Below are 18,842 nucleotides of genomic sequence, written 5' to 3'. Positions count from 1 at the left end.
CACAAGATGTCTCCCCACGCCTCCACCCCACAACAACTCTTATAGTAAATCGGCTGCTTTGGACTATGGGTGTACCATATTTTGTATCTCCAAGCAATGAGCTTCCCAGAGAGGCTAACCTGTTGCCTACATTGTACTCCTTCTGGCACCAGGTGAAGACCTTATTTTCCCAGGCATTTAAAGCTTTTTAGTTCTGTTGTTTTAAATCTGTTACAGTATTTTAAACCTCTGCATTGCTGCTAGGTTTTATTCAGGTCTTTACTTTTGATTTTATACTGCAGTTTTAAAACTTTAATTTTTTATAATTTATTCTGTTGTTGTTGTTCAGTCGTTTAAGTCGTGTCCGACTCTTCGTGACCCCATGGACCATAGCACACCGGGCCTTCCTGTCCTGCGCTCTCTCCCGGAGCGTGCTCAAGTTCATATTCATTGCATTGGTGATGCTATCTAGCCGTCTCATCCTCTGCCGTCCCCTTCTCCTTTTGCCTTCAATCTTTCCCAGCATCAGGGTCTTTTCCAGTGAGTTTTCTCTTGGCATTAGGTGGCCAAAATATTTGTGCTTCAGCTTCAGTATCTGTTTGTATTTTGTGGCTATTCTCTTTCTGGCACCAGGTAAAGACCTTTTTACTTCCCAAGGCATTTTTAGCATTTTAACATTCCAGTTTTCTAGCTCTGCTGTCTTAAATCTGCTAGCTATTTATTTATTTATTACATTTATATCCCGCCTTTTTTCCACCTTAAGGAATCCAAGGCAGCGTACACCGTCCTCCTCCTCCTCCAGTTTATCCTCACAACAACAACCCTGTGAGGTGGGTTGGGCTGAGAGTCTGTGACTGGGCCAAAGTCACCCAGTGAGCTTCCATGGCTGAGTGGGGACTAGAACCTGGATCTCCCGACTCCCAGTCCAGCACTCTAGCCACTACACCACACTGGCTCTATTGTGTTTTAAATATCTGCACTGCAGCTAGTTTTACTCTGGCTGTATTTTTATTCTGTAGTTTTAATATTTTATATTTTCTATTGTATTTTCTGTTGTATTTTTGTGGTTTTAATTTTGTGAACTGCCCAGAGCGCTTCAGCTATGGGGCAGCACAGACATGTAATTAATTAATTAGCTAAGCAGGCACAATTCCGATACTCCATCAAGTCAGCGGGATTCAAGCAACGTTATGTAACAAACAGTCCAGCATAGACTGTACCCTGCAGTACAGGGGTGCAGAACATCAGACCCAGTGTCCAAATCTGGCCTGCCTGGAAATTCAGTCTGGCCCTTTCCCCTCCCTCTTGACCATTTTGGTGGTTTCCTGGCTTTTGTGCATTTTCCACGCCATTCTAAAAGGTTGAAATGCCTCTCCTAAGGCCGAGTTCCTGGCAGTAAGAGCTTCAAGCCAAAATATGCTGCTATTTTTGCTATTTTGGTCCCATCCGTTTTGCCCACAGCAGCTCCCCTTTCACCCTTAGCCCCGCCCACCACTGGAACACAGCCCCCAAAAATGGGATTCGGCCCTTGCTGTAGAGCAGGTGTGGGTAATGCGTGGCCCTCCAGATGCCGCAAGGGAGGACGGGAGCGGCAGCCCAACAAGAGACCTTCTCACCTGTTTACAGTCGGATGCCATGAGGTTGAGGCTGCTGGTGGAGATGGTGAGCGTGATGGGCATGCCGGCAAACTTCAGGTTGTTCTTGCCCAGGATGGAGTTGAGCGAGCGGCCGCAGGGCTGCAGAAAGGGAGAAGGAGAAAGAGACAAACACGCACACCAGGCATTAGCGGCAGCAGAGGACGGGGAGGCTGTGTCCAGCCCAAGCGGGCAACTGCGCCAGCTTTTCCATGCCACATGGCAGCAGCTACAGCATCTGAAAGAACCAGAACCTTGCACCCAGGAGCTTAAGCGGTCATGGGGGGCGGGTCAGCCTTTTGCAGAGATAAGAAGAAGGAGAAGCAAGGAACATAGGAAGCTGCCTTCTACCGAATCAGACCAGTATTGTCAACACTGACTGGCGGCAGCAGCTCTCTGGGGTTTCAGGCAGGAGTCTTTCCCAACGTTTGAACCAGGGACCTTCTGCATGCAAAGTAGGTGCCATAACACTCAGTTACGGCCCTTTCCCTAAAAACAAAGTTTCTAGTCCTCATGATGTGAATAAGGGCTGATTTCATTAGGGGCATAGGAAGCTGCCTTATACAGAGCCAGACCCCTGTGGTCCATCTAGCTCAGTAGTGTCCACACTGACTGGCAGCAATGGATCTCCAGGGTTTCAGGCAGGGGCTATTTCCCAGAAGTACCTGGAGATGCCAGGGATTGAACCTGGCACCTCCTGCCTGCAAAGCATGTGCTCTACACCCCCAAGGTATGGCCCATGCCACAAGTACAACGTCAGAGGGATTGGCCTAAGATGGGGACAGGGGTTGAGGAGCTGTGATGTTCGGTCTCTCTTCTGAACACTGGAAGCTGTCAGACCATCCATCTATCAAACCAGCACTATCTGCTCTGACTGGCAGAGGCCTCCTAGGCCAAGATGGCTCTTTCCCAGCCCTGCAGCCCAAGATCCTTTCAACTGAGGAGGGAGATGAGAGGGGGGCCATTCCACCAGCCCTGCTGAAAGACGGCATAATTTTTTTCCCTCTTCCCTCCCCATCCCTTCTTCCTTGTGTGTCGTGTCTTTTTAGATGGTAAGCCTGCGGGCAGGGGCTGTCTTCTTTCACTGATTATGTGGAAGCCACTCTGGAAGACTTTGGGGCTGAGGAGCGGGATAAAAATACTCTAAATGAACGTGAGACAACAGGTGCTGGATTTGGGACCCTGCACACGGAAAACACCCACTCTGCCACTAAGCAGCATCCCTTCCCCTTCTAGTTTCTGCAGGCTTTAGGTATTAAGCTCCAGGGCCAAGCTGCTTGGAGGATGTTCCAAGCAACTTCACATATAGCACAACCTCCTGTTACACAGGGTGCTGTGTAAGTTCCAGGTGCAAGCAGAGCCTGCACACGTAACACAATGAGAAGGGGAAAATATCATCCTCCCCTTTTGCCAGCAGACGGCACCCAAGTCACTTGTACATCCTTTAGCGTTTAACACCTACATGCTAAAATCTTATTTATTTATAGCCCATCTTTCAGCACAGGAACCTTCCCAAGGCGGCGTACAACAATAAAACGCACGTAATAAAATTCACCATAAAAAAACGATATGGTAAGAAAAGCAGCAGAAATTCCACAAAACAACAAATGCTAGCACAAAAGAGAATCTCGACAGATACTGCTACAATGTTCTCAAGGTTCTCTGCAACCATGAGGACCAGGGGCTTCTTTTTTTTCTACGCAATCTTCAAGTTAATAGATACCACACATACGACCAGTTGGGTCAAAGTGGTGGCCAAGCTGATGCTACAAGGCAGCCATCCCCAACCTGGTGCCCTCCAGATGTGTTGGACTGTAACTCCTGGCTGGGGGATGCTGGTAGTTGTAGTTTAACACATCTGGAGGGCACCGGGTTGGGGACGGCTGGGCTGTCTCCTCCACGACCCCAACTTTTAAGACTGGAGTTACATTTGCTGACGCATTTATACATATTTAACTATGCCACTTAAACACTTGCCTAATAATACAATGAGCAAAGAGTCTGTGTTCTACAAGCAGATATGCATACTCTGTGGCACTGCTGGAAATCTTTCAAGTTGCAGCCTGACTGACGTGCGCGGAAGAGCCATCTGACTGGCTCCCCTTAAGAGGAAAACTCACGTCCCACCTTTCAGACGGTGGATAGAAAAACTTTTCCAGGACTTCCCCCTGAGCAGTTTGTCCAGGGCTCTGCACACACTCCATTTCGGCTTTCTGGGTGTTGGGGAAATATCTTAACCATTCCCCCAAAAGGTTGAAATGCCTCTCTTAAGGCTGAGCTACTGGCAGTGACAGCAGTAAGTTCAATTACACCAGTATTTCTGTATTTTGGCTCTGCCCCTTTTTGCCTTCGGCCCCACCCACCACTGGAACGTGGCCCCTGAGAGCTGCTCTGAAATGGAATTTGGCCCTCAGGCTGAAAGAGACTCTGTACCCTTGTTATACAGCAGTTTCAGGGCAAGACTTCCGATAGGTAAAGAGGGCTGGATGTGCCTGATCTCATCTGATCTCGTAAGCTAAGCAGGGTCAGCCCTGGTTAGTACTTGTATGGGGGGCCGCCTGGGAATCAGGTTTCCTCAATGGTCTTGTAGGCCCCTTCCAACCCTATGATTCTATGAACTCATGCAGAAGCACCCTAAGAAATTTTCAGTTACTCCTCTATCAGGCCAATCAATCATGCCCGAGCCCATATCCATCCATCCATCCATCCATCCATTGTTTAACTGAAGCCTGTTCCAGCGAACAACCAGGCCATGTGCTTGAGCCCTGATGCCAGCCCCAGCGGCAGGCCACATTTGTGGGGAGGGCTCACATTGTGCCCTCACTGTCCTCCTCTAAGAGGGCACACTCAATATCCTTCGCCCAAAGATACCCAGAATCGAGGGTTAGCCTCGCTCCTGCAGGTTAAAAAATAAATGAAGACCAAATATAATAAATGGGGATGAAGAGGGAATGAATGCCCCAAGAGACAGGGTAGGGGAAGGGGTGTGGAAGTGGAAAGAGGGAGACTGGGAAGGGGAGGAGGAGGAAGAACGGGGAGCTAAGATGACACTGACACACACGCACACACACACTCCACATGCCCTCCACCTTCCTGTGTCCATTAGGCGGCCTGTTATGGTTCCCTATTGATCAGCGCTGCCCGCACAAAGTCTTTACTGCAGCAACACGACTCCCATTTCCCAGCGAGGGGCAGTCTTGGGAGGAAATGGAGGAGGGGGGCGTGCTGGAGACCTCAAATCCTACACGCACACACGCACCCCCCCGCAAAGCCGGAACTGTGAAACAAGAGGCACTGTGCACGAGCGTGCACACCTTGTTGAGGACACTGTGGGGAGCGCCACTTGTACAAATCGCACACTTCGTTAAGGCCAGCTGCTCATCCAGCACAAGCTGCCTGTCCTGACATTTATAGCCCTCCGGGGCGTTCGCCCCCAGCCCCCGGCCCTTGCCTCCTGGATCTATCCCTGCTGGAGACTGACGTGCCTCCTGCTCTATCAGCCAAAAGGTCTCCCGCTCTCTTAAGAACATTACAACAATAACAAGAGCCGTGCTGGAGCAGACCCGAGGATTCTGTTCCCACCGTGGCCAACCAGAAGCCCCAATGGGAAGCCCAGAAGCAGGACGGGAGTGCAGCCGCCGCCTCCCACTCGTGTTCCCCAGCAACTGGTATACAGAAGAATATGACCTTCAATCCTAGATATCATATAAAGCCATCAGGACTTCTAGCCGCTGATAGCCTTCTACTCCATGAATTTGTCCAATCCCCTTTTAAAGCCGTCCAAAAGTTGGCAGCTGTCGCTGCATCTTGTGGAAGAGAATTGCACAGTTTAATGATGCACTGTGTGAAGAAGTCCTTCCTTTTGCGTGTCCTGAATCTCCCGTCACTCAGCTTCATGGGATGATCCTGCTGGGTTCTAGTATGATGAGGGAGGGAGGAAAAACTCAGTTTTTCTCTCTCTCCCCTGCCCTGCCCAATTGTGTACTTCTCCATCATGTCCCCACCCCCTTGCTCACCCTGTTTCTAAGCTCCAAAGCTCCAAACCTTGTAACGTGTCTCCCACAGAGGAGTCGCTCCCTTGATCCGTTCGGTGCTCCTTTTCTGCACCTTGGAAGGTCTGCCTGTGTCCTAGAAGCTATTGCCCCCCTCTCCCTCACGGTCTCTTATGCATCAAGCTGCCTCCCAGAGCTTCTGTGCGATCCTGCTACTCCCTCCCTCCCCCTCTTTAAAACCCACCTTTCCTGCAAAACCTTTGGCATTCGGCCCTTTTAAGTTTTCATCCAACCAACACTAGGCTTTTTATGGTATAATTTCCCTGTTGCCACCTTTGCCTCCATCTTTCCTCCCTTCCCAGTGTTGTCTCCTCCTCTGTCAAAATGTACACTGTAAGGCCCTTGGAGCAGGCACCAGGCTTCGGTTAACATTATTCTGTAAAGCAGAGATCTAGAACCTCTTTCAGTCCCGTTCCCTAGACAGCCCCACCCTCTTTCTCTGGCCCCACCCCCTTTCCTCCAACCACTGATAGTTTGGTGGTTTCCCAGGTTTTGTGCATTTTTTTTACCTATTCTAAAAGGTTGAAATGCCTCCTAAGTTTTAGTTACTGGTAGTCAGAGCTTTAAGCCAAATTATGCAGGTCTTTCTGCCCCACCCACCACTGTCATGTGGCCCCAAAGGGGTTATCCGAAATGGAATTCGGCCCTCAGGCTGAAAAAGAAGTTCTGCATCCCTGCTTTAGGTTCAGTACATACATACAGCTTAAAAGCAATCCACACGAACAGAAAAGCAGCCCTGCTGGATCAGAACAAAAAGGTCCACCGAGCTCAGTATCCTGTTTCCAAAAGTCATCACCTGTTGGAAAGCCCACAGGCAGGGCATGATGGCAATAGCTCATCTGTTTCCCACCTGCTAGTATTTACAGGTACACTGCCTCCAAAAAGGGAGGCTCCATTCTTAGCTACAATAGCCAATAGGTACCAACAGGCCAATCCTTCGCTACTATCCTTGTGGAGGGTTTCAGGTAAGGGCCATCGGTCAGTGGCAGAGCACCTGCTTTGCATGCAGAAGGTCTCAGGTTTGATCCCCAGCATCTCCAGGTAGGGCAGGAAAAACTCCTGCCTGAAAGCCTGGAGAGCTGCTGCTGCCAGCTGGTGTCAACAATACCAGGCTAGACGGACTGAGGATCTGACTCAGTACAAGGCAGCTTCCCAGGTTCCTATCCAATTCTTTATTAGAATTTGCCTTAGGGATCAAAGCAAAAGCTCTGTTTAGTCCAGCACTGCGTTTCCCACCAGATGATTTTGGAGAAGCAGAACATTAAGGGCAACGACCCTCCAGTATTTTGGCCCCTGGTATTCAGGGGTAGTCTGCCCCTGACCATGGAGACTCTATTAAGTTATCATGACTAATTGCCACCATCTTGCGGAAGTGAATTTCAGAACTTATGTTGAGTGCTGCACGGAGAAGGGCTTCCATTCTTTTGTCCTCAATCTATCATCTCAGGGCTCTAGCATTCTGCGCACGAGAGAGAAGGGAAGGGTTACCTACCCATCGCCAAGCATCTCACCTTTCTCCTGCGGACGGCTCCCTTGGCACCAGGCACAGCTTCACAGACTAGGCCAATAGCCTCCCTGTATGGAGAGCAGAGAAGAAGGATGAGGCAAAGCTGGAGAAGAGACAGACAAGCTCACCCTAAACATAACCAACTGCCTTACTGGATCAGAATAAAACAGGGATGTTGAATCTCAGCCCTGAGAGCCAAATGCGGACTACTGGAGGTTCCAATCCAGCCTTCCTGGGTTTCACAGATGGCCCTTCCCCCTGACCATTGACTGTTTGGTGGTTCCCCAGCTTTTGCAGCCTTTTCCCCATTCCAAATGGTTGAAATGCCCCTCCTACGGTTTCAGTCGTGGCAAGAAGAGCTTTAAGACAGAATAAGGCTGGTGTCTGGGGCATTTCTGGTAGTTTTAGCCATGCCTCCTTTTGCCTTCAGCCCTGCCCACTGCTGGAATGTGGCCCCCGAGAGCCTCTCTGGAATGGCATTCAGCCCACAGGCTAAAAGAGATTCGACACCCCTGGAAGAAAAGGTCCACCCAGCCCTGCATTCTATTCCCCACAGTGGCCAACAAGACGCCTCCGCCTTTTTTCTGGTATTCAGCCCCACTGCGTTCTGCCCACCTGAACATGCCATGCTCCAGCTGCGCCCAGAGCACGAGAGCCAGGCACAGAAGACCCCTGACGCACACACGCACACCAGGTAAAAGGGGCACAGCTCAGTGCTCACAACACCTGGGAAAGCCAAGGTGGTGTATCCATGGATACCGCAGCCCCCAACCAGTTTTCCGCATTAAAGACGGGAGGCACTCTTCAATCTTAATACCTGGGGTGAGGTAGAGCATGCTCTTAAGGGCATATTAAGATTTTTTTTAAAAGACAGAGAGGCTTTTCCTAAGAGGAGTCTGCCCCACCATGCATCTGCACGTGTCTCTGCACCGGGCGAGCCTAAAGAGGCGAGCTCGGAACGGTGACTCCTGCAGATACACAGCAGGCACTCATGGGAGAGCAGGTCATTCTTGAGGTTGGGGGCAGGACCAGCATCAAGAGGTCGCGTATGTGGGCACATGCCAAGGGCCCACACCCTGGCAGGGGCCCACTCACAAAAGCCCCCTGGACTTGCTCCTCCTTTTCACCGTTGTACTTGTTCCCCGCCTCTCACTCTGGCCCAGACAACAGTGGGGGCGAGGCGCAGGAGCAGGAGATGCTGCGGCCTGTGTACTCCCTGGCTCTCCGCTTGTCAAGCAAGCCAGTGGGAGCCATGAGGAGGGGTGAGAGGAGCAAGGCAGCTGATGAGAACTTAGCCGCATTAGGGGAGGAGGCCCACGGAAGGCATCTTTGTGCCCAAAGGCCCTCCAAAACCTGGAGCCGGCACCGGCTGGGAGTGGCTGTGGCAATCCAAGCCCATGCTGGGTCAAGATGCCATGGAATCCCTGGCCCCTGGGAGAGGCCCACTGGAAGGGAGAAAGGCCCAGGGCAGCCACTCACCCATGGGGCAGCGAACGATACAGGTGGGTGTCCCGGTCCCAATTTTAGCCCCCGCAGCACACTGACAATTCGGGAATGGCTGGGCTAAGGAAGGAGGGGGGAGCGAGGTCCCCAGAACAGCGGGGACCGGCCTTCTTGGACAGGGAAAGAGAAAAGCGATGGTAAGCAGCTCCTCCACCCCACCCCATTCACACACTTGACAATCCAGCCGCTGGAGAGAGAAGCATATACACAGAGCCTCTCTCCAGGCTCCTTGTGGCACTGCAAGGATGGGGGGTGGGCGGGAGGAGAGAGCAAGGCCCGTTAATATTTGATGATGCTGTATAAATGCTTCCTGTCTTTAGCGGATTAATTTAGAAAAATAAATAAAAAATACGCCACTGACAGGAGCGCAGGAGATTTTCCATCTCCTGCTGGCTGCTCCCTCCGGCCACCTCTTTCCAGACCCTGCGTCTGCCCGGTAATGGACAGGCTTAGAGACACACAGGCACACACAGGCCTCTCCCCTCCCTGCTTCCCACAGCCCTGTTTAACTCCTTCCTCGACCGCCGCTCAAGGCTGGGGGGACATGTGCTCAAGCAACCTGCTTGGCTTTGCAGCAGGTCCCTCCTGGCCAAAGCAGGGATGTAAAGATGGTTAGGGCCTGGGCTTCTCAGAGCTCTCAGGGTCTAACGCCCTGCCTCCTCTCTGCTGCCACATCGTCCCCAAAAAGCAACGCAGCTCAGCTTGCCGCTTGAGTGACCCAGACATTGCAGGGACGTGGTAAGGGTTGGCTGCCCCACAAGGGAGGCCACAATCCGGCCCTCCACGTTCCCCAAATGGCCAAGCCCCCATTTGGTGGTTCTCTGGCTTTTGCACTGTTTCTCCCATCCCCCAATTCTAAAAGGTTGAAATGCTTCTCCGAAGGCAGAGGCTGGCAACGTGCGGCCCTCAAGATGTTTTGGCCCATGATGCTTCTCCATTGGTTGTGCTGGCTAGGGCTGATGGGAGTTCTAGGCCAAAACACTGAAAGAACCCCAAGTTGCCCACCCCTGTCCAAAACCCTAGTTGCCAGAGGTAAGAGCTTGAAGTTCAAATATGCTGGTCTTTTGGCCCCAGCTCTTTTGCCTCTAGCCCCTCCCACAACTGGAATGCAGCCCTCGAGAGCTTCTCCGGAATGGAATTTGGCCCTTGGGCTGGAAGAGGTTCAATATCCCAGCTATCCAGAGACACAACAGGCAACCTCCTCCAACGGTAGGGCATTCCACCGTGTTCCAGCATCAAGAGTGACTGAACGACCAAATAGACACCTAATGTAGAGGCACACGGGAATCAGCTGCCCCTGCCCCCAGGAGGAAGCCCAGAATGGTGACTCATACAGAGACATCAACGGGCAGTCTTGTCTGATGACAAGAAATGCTGCTCAGCATCGGGAATGACCGAATGAACAGATCAAACCCTGTGCAAAGGCCTGGCAGAATGAGCTGCTCCTAGCTGAATGTGTGTTGGGAAGGAGGGAAACCTAGAGAAGGGACTCATGCAGGAAGGGAACATTGAACCTTCCCCCAAAGGGAGGCTAATTCTGCTGCACCTCTGCACAGAGAATGATGGGATGGCCCAATCATCTCCTGTACAGGGCAGAGATGCTGTGGAATTCCGATCAGTGCAGGCTGACTGGAGCAGGGATTCGTGCAGAGAAGCAACTGGTCACCTCCCCAACTCTCTCTACACCCCAAAAGGTTTCTACGTTTCAGGAACCGTTGATAGCAGCCTTTCAGAGGGCACAAGAGAACTCCCCCGCCCCCGATGGCTCCCTCCCACACAGCTCACCTTGTGACTTGAGTCCTCGTGCTGAAGTCAAGTGCCCGCATCGACTGGAGGACTTCCACGCAACCCATGTACTGATGGTGGGAGGGAAGGAGAAGAGCTCGTTAGCCCCGAAGATCTCCGCATTATTATGGAACTTCTTCTACGCAGGGCCATCCAGGACCATCAGCCTTCCCCAAACTGGCACCCGCTGGCCATGCTGGCTGGCAATGGCAGGAGTCACAGGCCAACACCACTGGAGGAAGGCTGAGATCCATACAGCTTTACACACACACACAAAGGAGAGGACAGGTCCCTGCCTGGAGGAGCTTACACATAACAACAACAGCACAAGGAAGACAACAAGGGAAGTGGGGAGAAATGGAGGCCGAGAGGTCAAACAGGAGAATATGCCGTTATTCTGGTCATACATGCTTATTACATTTAGATCCTTCCTTTTCCCCTCTTGCAAGGAACACAAGGTGGCTTACATGGTCGTCCTCTCCATTTTGTCCTCACAACAACCTTCTGAGGCCGGCTGGGCTGAGAGTCAGTGACTGGCCCAAAGTCACCCAGTGAGCTTCATGGCCAAGTGGGGACTGGAATCTGAGTCTCCCCAGTCTCTAGTCCAACACTCAAACCACTATGCCACACTGGCTCTCAGTTTAGTTATGGTGGGGCATGGAAGTAGGATGGGCGTGGGAAACTTGTGGCCCTTCAGACACTGTCAGACTACAACTCCGAACCCATGCTGGCTCGGGCTAATGGGCTTTGGAGTCTAACAAGACCCAGAGGGCCACAGGTCCCCCACATCTGGGTTAGAGAGACCAACTAGCACCAGGGAGACCAGGACCAATTCCCAGCTCACCTGCCAAGCTCACTGATGAAATCGGTGCAGCCACCACCTTTCACACTGACCTACCTTATAGGGTTGTTGTCAGGATAAAATGGGGGGAGGGGGAAACTACACACTATACACTGCCCAAAGCTCCTAAGATGTAACGTATTGTCTGTTGTTGATGTTGTCATCATTGCTTTTAAACATCATCACCCCTTGCTCTGTGACTGAGTAAGAACTGCATTCAGGCACAGTTTGAAACCACAGAAGGGAGTTTATTTCCGCAGGCCAACCTGCCACACATGACTAACACGATCTGTGTGAGTTAAGTGAAGTACTTTAAAACAGGGGCCCAGAATGGAACCCCGCCCCCTCTTCCACTGGTCTCATCCCCTTTCCCTATCGCTCCTGATCAATTGGTGGCTTCCCGGCGTTTGTGTGTTTTTTCCCCATTCTAAGAAGTCAAAATGCCTCTCCTAAGGCTTAGCTGCTGGCATTCAGAGCTTTCCACTAAATTATGCTGGTATTTTTGGCCCCACCCCTTTTGTCTTTGGCCCCACCCCCCACTGGGACGCAACCCCCCCAAAGCTTCCCCAAAATGGAATTTGGCCTCAGGATGAAAGAGGTTCAACGCTCCTGGTTTCAAACAATGGCATCTACTTTGAGGACTAGTAACTTTGCGGGACTTTATTTGCAAGGCTGGACCGAAATGAAGATGGATCTGCTGGGTCCGTCCCTCCCAGCAGACCCAGCTTTGGTGCTGGCCAAACTAGCCCTACAAATCAGTGTGTGGACCTCTGAAGAACAGGGCATAGAGCACTGCCTGTTGGCATCACAGTGAGATGGGAGGAAACTGGCAGGGAAGGATGGAGGGAGCGTGCAACGGGCCACTGGACATTTGTCAGGCAGGCTGCAGGCAAGCCAGCAGGAAGACACAAAGCTCTGAGAGACGCCAGGGCGCCTCATCATTGGGTACTGAGATGAGTCAGGGAAGGAGGAAGGCAGCAGAGCTGAGACACTGGCTTGGCCCTGTGGTCAAATGCTTTCAGGGCGCTTTCCGTTTCTGTTCTCTTTTACCACCTTTGCAGCCCATCCTTCCCGAGAGCTTCGAGGCACAATCCTGTGCATGTTTAGACAGCAAAAAAGTCCTACAACTCCCAGCATTCCCCATGTGCCTAAATGCGCATAGGACTGTGCTCTCAGCAACTTACTCCCCTCGGCCTTAAGAGTCTGCGATTTGACATTTGTTGCTATTTGGAATTTCGTCACCTTTGCCTTGGACTAAGCTTTTCTGGCCAAGCTGCTTGCCTCTAAGCCTCCTCAGCTTGCCTTCTGTGAAATGGGAGCTGGAGCGGAAAAGTGTGGGTTCAAGGGGGCACTTGTGCTTTGGAACTCAGCTCCCCCACTTCTGCCTGGTATGTAGATCTTTAGCCAAGTTACTTTTCATTTAGTCTTGCCAGTTTGCCTTCTGGGAAATGGGTGTTTTGCATCCAGCCATACCCACTGCAGCAGCTATTTTGTGCAGGGGCAAGCCACCGCCCCTCCATACAACTATTTCATGTGGGCGCCCATGACACACTCTAGAACTTCAAATGTGTCTGCAGAACTCCAAAAGATTGGAGAATGCTGCCTTCGATGCTTGGAATGAGCTTGGTGGCTGTGTCGGAATTTGAACCTGAGGCCCAACACTCTACCCCAGTCTTCCCTGACCCAGCGGCATCCAAATGTGTCAGGCTACAGCTCCCATCATCCCCAGTGGCAATGGGCATTGTAGTCCAATGCATCCAGAGGGTGCTGGGGTGGGTTGGGGGAGAGAAGGCTGCTCCATCCAATATGCAGAAACAGCTCTGTCAAAACGAAAGACAGATATGCCATCCAGCCCAGGACTGTCAGCTCTGGATGGCAGCGGCTGTCCAAGTCTCTGCGGGTCCCCTGGACTGGAGATGCCGGGGGCGCACCTGGGCACCCGTTGAGCGCACTGAGATGGGGCCCTGCCCCCCCAAACAAAGCATGGGAGGTTTGGTGTCTGGACCCCACCTGACTAAAGGCGGCTCTCTGAAGAGACATCTTCCTTTCTCCTCATCATCTGCCCCGTGATCCTTTCTAAACTCGAAGTGCTGGGGATCGAATCACAATACCTGACGGAGTGCCTCTCCCAGCATTAACCGACCCTTACGCTATGCTCAACATCTAAGGCCCTCCTCCAGGTGCCTCCCCTCAGGGAGGCTCAGAAGGCAGCAACAAGGGAAAGGGTCTTCTCGGTGGTGGCCCCCCAATTCTGGAATGAGTTCCCCCACGAGGCATGTTTGGCGCCAACATTATCTTTTCGGCACCAGGTTAACACCTTCTTCTTCTCTCGGGCATTTGGCAGCATATGATGAGGTTTTAATCAGGTCCTGGATTTTCCTTTTTGTTGACTGTTTGAAATTGTTGAGATCTATTATTATTATTACCAATACTATTATTTATTACATTTCTATACCACCCAATAGCTAAAGCTGTCTGGGCAGTTCACATATGCGTGTGAGTGTGCTGTCTATGTTTGTATGTAAATGGGTTTTACAAAACATATAATGTATTAATAGTTTTTAATCTTTGTAAGCTACCCCAGAGAGCTTCAGCTATTGGGCAGTACAGAAATGTAATGACTGAAGGAAATGAACTGGGGAGTAGCATCCTGGGGTTGTTGTGAGTCCCCAGGGGAAGGGGGAGGGTCCCACTGTTACCCAGAAGGCAGTCTCCAAAGAGGACTTGTCCAGCTGTGACCCTGGAGATCACAGCTGGATGCAGGAAAGGAAAGGAGGGGCTCTCTTAGCCAGGCGGTGGGCAAATTGTTTCCAAGAGGATGCGAGAGCGGGAGCAGGAAAAGGTGTGTGCCTGGGCGGGGGGGGGGGGGGTGCCTTTGCCTTTGCCTTTGCCTTCGCCTTCGCCTTCCTTTTTCTGGCCAGCACAACCACACTGAGTACCGGTGCCTGAGTTCTGGTTGGTCTAGAAAACATGGACTGGAGGCCTGGATCAGGATCACAGTCCTGCTCTTAAGGCAGGGTTAGAAAACCTCTGAGGGCCGAATTCCCTTTCAGAGAAGTTATCAGGGGCCACATGGCAGCGGCAGGCAGGGTTAAAAGCAAAGGGGACAAGGCAAAACAGCGGGGAACACCAGAGGGCAGGATTACGACCGGCTTTGGAGACACATTTGAGTAGGTTCTGCCACCTAAAGCTTCCACACGGGTGTCAAGGGCAGCTCCGCTTCTGCCTGGTCCAACGTCTGGGGGAGGCCCAGAGCTCTGTGGTAAAGCACCAATGCAGGATGGGCCCAGGGTCCATCTGCTCAGCATCACCATTAACAGCAGTTACGGGTGGTAACCATCAGCCTAGCTTTGTTTTATTAATTCCCACCTAGGAGGAGGGGCAGGAAACCCAGATCATGACTGAGGCTTAAGAAAACGAATCAAACTTCATGGTAAGTCCAGCAGCCCTTCCCAGCTTGATCCCCTCCAGATATGCTGGACTACAACTCCAAGCATTTCTAACCATTGGCCATGCCAGCTGGGGCTGTTGGGAGATAAAGGCCAAAACATCTGGAGGAACCCAAATTAGAGAGGGTTGATGTCAGAGGTGACAGAAAAGACCCCCCACCCAGGATGATGGAAAAGCACTTCTACTCAGAGGTGCCAGTCTGCCTGGACTCCGTTTAAAGGCAGCCTTCCCAAAGCCATGCTGACTGGGAATGATCGGAGTTGTAGTCCAACACATCTGGAGGGCACCAGGTTGGAGGAAGGCTGGAGTAGGCCGTTCCAGGTCGATGGACATTCAACTGACTCCATCTCATATAAGATGCCTCTCTGATCAAGCAATGACAAGAAAAGCACTCTGTGCACGGTCAGGGCCACCGACATCCACCCTCAATGCACATTAAGAATGAAAAAAGGAGGCCCAAGGGAGCAGATCCAAGAGTCCATTTAGCCCAGCCTGGTGCCTGGGCTTACACCTCCCATCATCCCTGACCATTGACCCTGCAGGCTGGGGATAATAGGAGCTGTAACCCAACCCCAGCCTGAGGGCACCAGGTTGGGGAAGGCTGTTCTAGCCCGACAGCAGGGAATGTCTCTGGGTCGCCCATGGGCTTACCGTGAAGGAAAACAGCCCTGGCCGGCTGGCTATCCCTCCCGTCACCCAGTGCCTGGTGGTACAGTGCCTCTGAACATGGGGGCCCCACACAGCTATCGCAGTTAACGGCCATGGCCAGACTTTCAACCTGTGAATTGGGTAGATCCCCTTTGAAAGCCATCAAAGCCAGCAGTGGCAGATGTCATTCTTGTCAGATCGACTCCGTCGGTTTAATTAGAACCCCAAAAGCCGCCAACCAGAGCCAGGTGCAAAAGGCATCCACTTGTTGTTAACAGACAGGGTGCCTCTGAGCACATACCAAGCCAAGGGGTTTGTTCACAACAGCAAATTCCACTCTCCCCCCCACTCCCCTCCCCCCTTTCAACTGCTGAGTTCCAGTGCGAGAAGTCATTTGGTTGTGCTGGGAGTTGGAAAGCCTTGCTGATCTCCTGCAGCCTGCCTCAACCTGGCACCTTCCAGATGGGTTGGACTACAGCTCCTATCATCCCCCAGCCAGCAGGGCAATGGCCAGAGATCACAGGAACGCTAGTCTGACACATCTGGGGGGCACCAGGCTGAGGAAGGCTGGCACAAGCCGTAAAAACCAAGCCTCGGAGAGCAGTTCTCTTCTTTCCGGGGCACCCCAATGGCGTCGGCCCCTGGCACTCCGTTACGCCGGCCCCAAAATGCCCTAGCCAAGGACATCACTTTGCAAGCCCAGCCTTCTCTTCCGCTTTTCCAATTATGGGGAAGAATCGTTGTCTATTAAGTTAGTTGCCACAGCATTGGGAGCAGGGGCAGCGGGAAGGGTGTGTGTGTGTGGAGAACCATCTTCCTCGGGGATAAGCTCAGCGCCACCCCTCAGCAGACTCTGGGCAGGAAAAAGGCAGATGCCTCCTACACCAGGCCTGGTTTCCCTTGGCTGAGCACACACACACACCCGACACCCTAAAGCAGGTTGTGGCTGGGCCTCACAGTCAGCACAGACCGGGGGTGGGGAGGCCAGAGGGAACACCAACTCTATGTGTCTGCAGCATGTGTGCCATGCCCGGAGGGAGGGACTCTTGGACGCACACTTGTCAGAAGCAATCATGTGGCCGAACGGCAGACCTGGGACAGACACCGGCTGGTTTGGCCGCAGAGATGCTAGGTGGGCCCCGAGAGGGCGGCTCCCGAGAGGGCAGCCCCCGAGAGGGCAGAGGGGAGGGGAGAGAGGGGTGCATGGGAGCGCTCATCACTTCCCCCGCCTACGAAGGCGCCTCAACACACCTTCCCCTAGGCCCATGCTTAGAGCTGTCTGCAGTGTTTACTTTCAGAAAGGGAGGAAGAGGAAAGAGGGGCTGGAGTTCAAGACAAGTGTGGGTCCTGCACACACTTCCTTGACGTGCAAACGCTGTCCCCATTCCCAGATGGGCAGAAAAGACAACTCTGGACATTCTCAGAGGCACTATTTTCTGAAAACCGTGACACTCTTATTCCAGCAAATGCTACCCCCACCCTGCACACCAGGGCTGCCTACCCCAGCCTTGTGCTTCCTCCAGGTGCTTTGGACTCCATCTCCCATCAGCTCCAGCCACCACGACCAATGGTCCAGGAATGCTGGGAGATGTAGTCCAAGCCATCTGGAGGGCACCAAGTTGGGTAAGGGTGTGTGGGGAACTGGGAACTAGAGACCCTTGGGCAAAAGCTAGCCTGGAGTGCCACCGATCTCTCTCCCTGACTACCCCAGAGGAAAGACGGGGTCTGGGGTGCAAAGAGGAACTGCGGGCTGTGGCCATCTGACTAGCCAGTTGTTTGTTTTAAAGAGCAAGGGGAGAAAACCTTGGCCCACATCCCCAACCGGCCAGGAGAAACAAGCTAGTTGCTGACCAGGGCCCATGCTGCGATTGCCATCAACACCCCCACAGCCCACACACAAAACGCTATGCTCCTCCTGCCCAATTCCTGCCTCTACGCACACTTACCCGGACGAGGTAGGAGACTCCAGGGCCCATCACCTTGTCGTCAGGGTGCAGCCAGCCCCGGCTGGGCTTGTTGACAAAGCTGCCGTGTCGGGTCCACTCATCACCGCCAAGCTGGCCACCCTCCACCCGCATCTTCTTGCCGCAGCCCAGCTTGTTCATATCCTGGGAATAGAGACCAACAGCCCCGGCTGAGTCTGGGAGGGGGGGAGCAGCCGCGATGGCAGAAGGAGGTGGGGGCGGGGGAGGCTCCCCGCCGGAGCCGCCCGCCTCCCTGGAGAAGGCCCGGAGGCTGAGGAGGGTGGCGGGGTTGGACAGCTTCAGGTTGGCCATCTTGGGGAAGAACGAGCACAGGGTGGTGGGGCTGTCCTCAGACTCCGACGAGAGCTCGCCCAGTGGCAGCATGGGGCTGAGGGAGGACGAAGACAGTGAACTGGGAAGGGAGGGGACAGCCACCAGCGGCTCGATGGGGGAGTCGCCTTCTGCCGCCAGGGGCCCTTCTTCCAGCGAGGAGAGGGAGTCATTGCGCAGGTGGTTGTATTTGCTTTTCTGCAGGAGGTCCATCCCGGATGTGGGTGGCGGGGGTGTTCGGGGAGCAAACTGGCCCAACGGGAGGTGGGGAGCAGAAGACAGATAGGGAGGCCTGAGATCAGGAGCCCACGAACGTCAGAACTGATCCAGACAAGCCTGTGGCCGGCATTGCCACCGGGAACGGAGACTGCGGGGCACCGTCCGGGAAAAAGGGAGGCCGTGCCACGAAAGCCTGCGCCCCCCTCCTAGCCACGGGTGTGTCCCTGCTGAGCGTCCCCGGCGTTACAGAGAACCAGCTGCTGCCGTCGTCAGGCCGTTCCGAGTCAACCAGATCCACTGCCGGAGGTTGTGCCGCCACCAGATGAACGGTGACCCCCAGAAGGTCCTCCTCGGGCGGAGACGAAGAGGCGGCTGGCCAGAACTGTTGTGGGAGAGACCGAAGCGGAGAGCCGCACACGCCCCCGGGGAGCTGTCACATCACCTGCTGAGGGCCACCCCCCCCCAGCCCCTGCTCAGTCACCATTGCCTGTCAAATGCCCAACACGTCCTGTCCACTTCAGCATTGGACCCCCCAGGGATGCGCACTGCCTAGCACAGGCCCAGCAAGAGAGAAGAAAGAGTGCTGGGGGTCAAGAGAATCTTCAGAATGGAGGATGCTGTGGTCCTGTTTGTCTCCCACTCTGCCAAAATGAAGATATATATTCTAAAACGGAGGAAAAATATCCAAGGGAAGGAAAGCCCACACAGCGCCTTCTAGGTCAGCAGGAGCCAGCAAGGAGGCGGCAGCGGTGGGGCCTGCCGGCTTCCAGGAAACCCAACAAGGCTTCTTCTGTTCAGGCGCGGGAGCCCACATGTGGATCGGTGGGCAGACACCGGAGATGCTGCAGACAGCAGAGAGGGAGATCTGGGGGAGACTGCGCTCCCCCCGCCCTCGGGGATGCCTGGAGGAACGCAGGTGGAATTGGGGTC

The 18,842-nt window shown here is 53.3% G+C and overlaps 1 protein-coding gene across 1 annotated transcript in view; it reads right to left on the bottom strand.

The window, feature by feature from the left end:
* Nucleotides 1-18,006, bottom strand: part of SHC1 (SHC adaptor protein 1) — a 28,826-nt gene extending 10,820 nt beyond the window's left edge. Inside the window, exons 1-4 of the mRNA XM_084824882.1 lie at nucleotides 17,346-18,006; nucleotides 10,461-10,531; nucleotides 7,177-7,240; nucleotides 1,596-1,715 (exon numbers count right to left, since the gene is read on the bottom strand). Of these exons, the coding sequence (XP_084681008.1) occupies nucleotides 1,596-1,715; nucleotides 7,177-7,240; nucleotides 10,461-10,531; nucleotides 17,346-17,906 (816 nt within the window). The 5' untranslated portion in view covers nucleotides 17,907-18,006. The remainder of the gene's footprint in view (nucleotides 1-1,595; nucleotides 1,716-7,176; nucleotides 7,241-10,460; nucleotides 10,532-17,345) is intronic.
* Between the last annotated feature and the right edge of the window lie 836 nt (nucleotides 18,007-18,842).

Source organism: Heloderma suspectum, chromosome 17 (assembly GCF_057233095.1).
Source record: "Heloderma suspectum isolate Gila_16-S chromosome 17, 16-S_ref, whole genome shotgun sequence".
NCBI lineage: Eukaryota > Metazoa > Chordata > Lepidosauria > Squamata > Helodermatidae > Heloderma > Heloderma suspectum.
The sequence above is the reverse complement of the archived record's forward strand: the minus strand, read 5'-3'. Positions and strand labels throughout refer to the sequence as shown.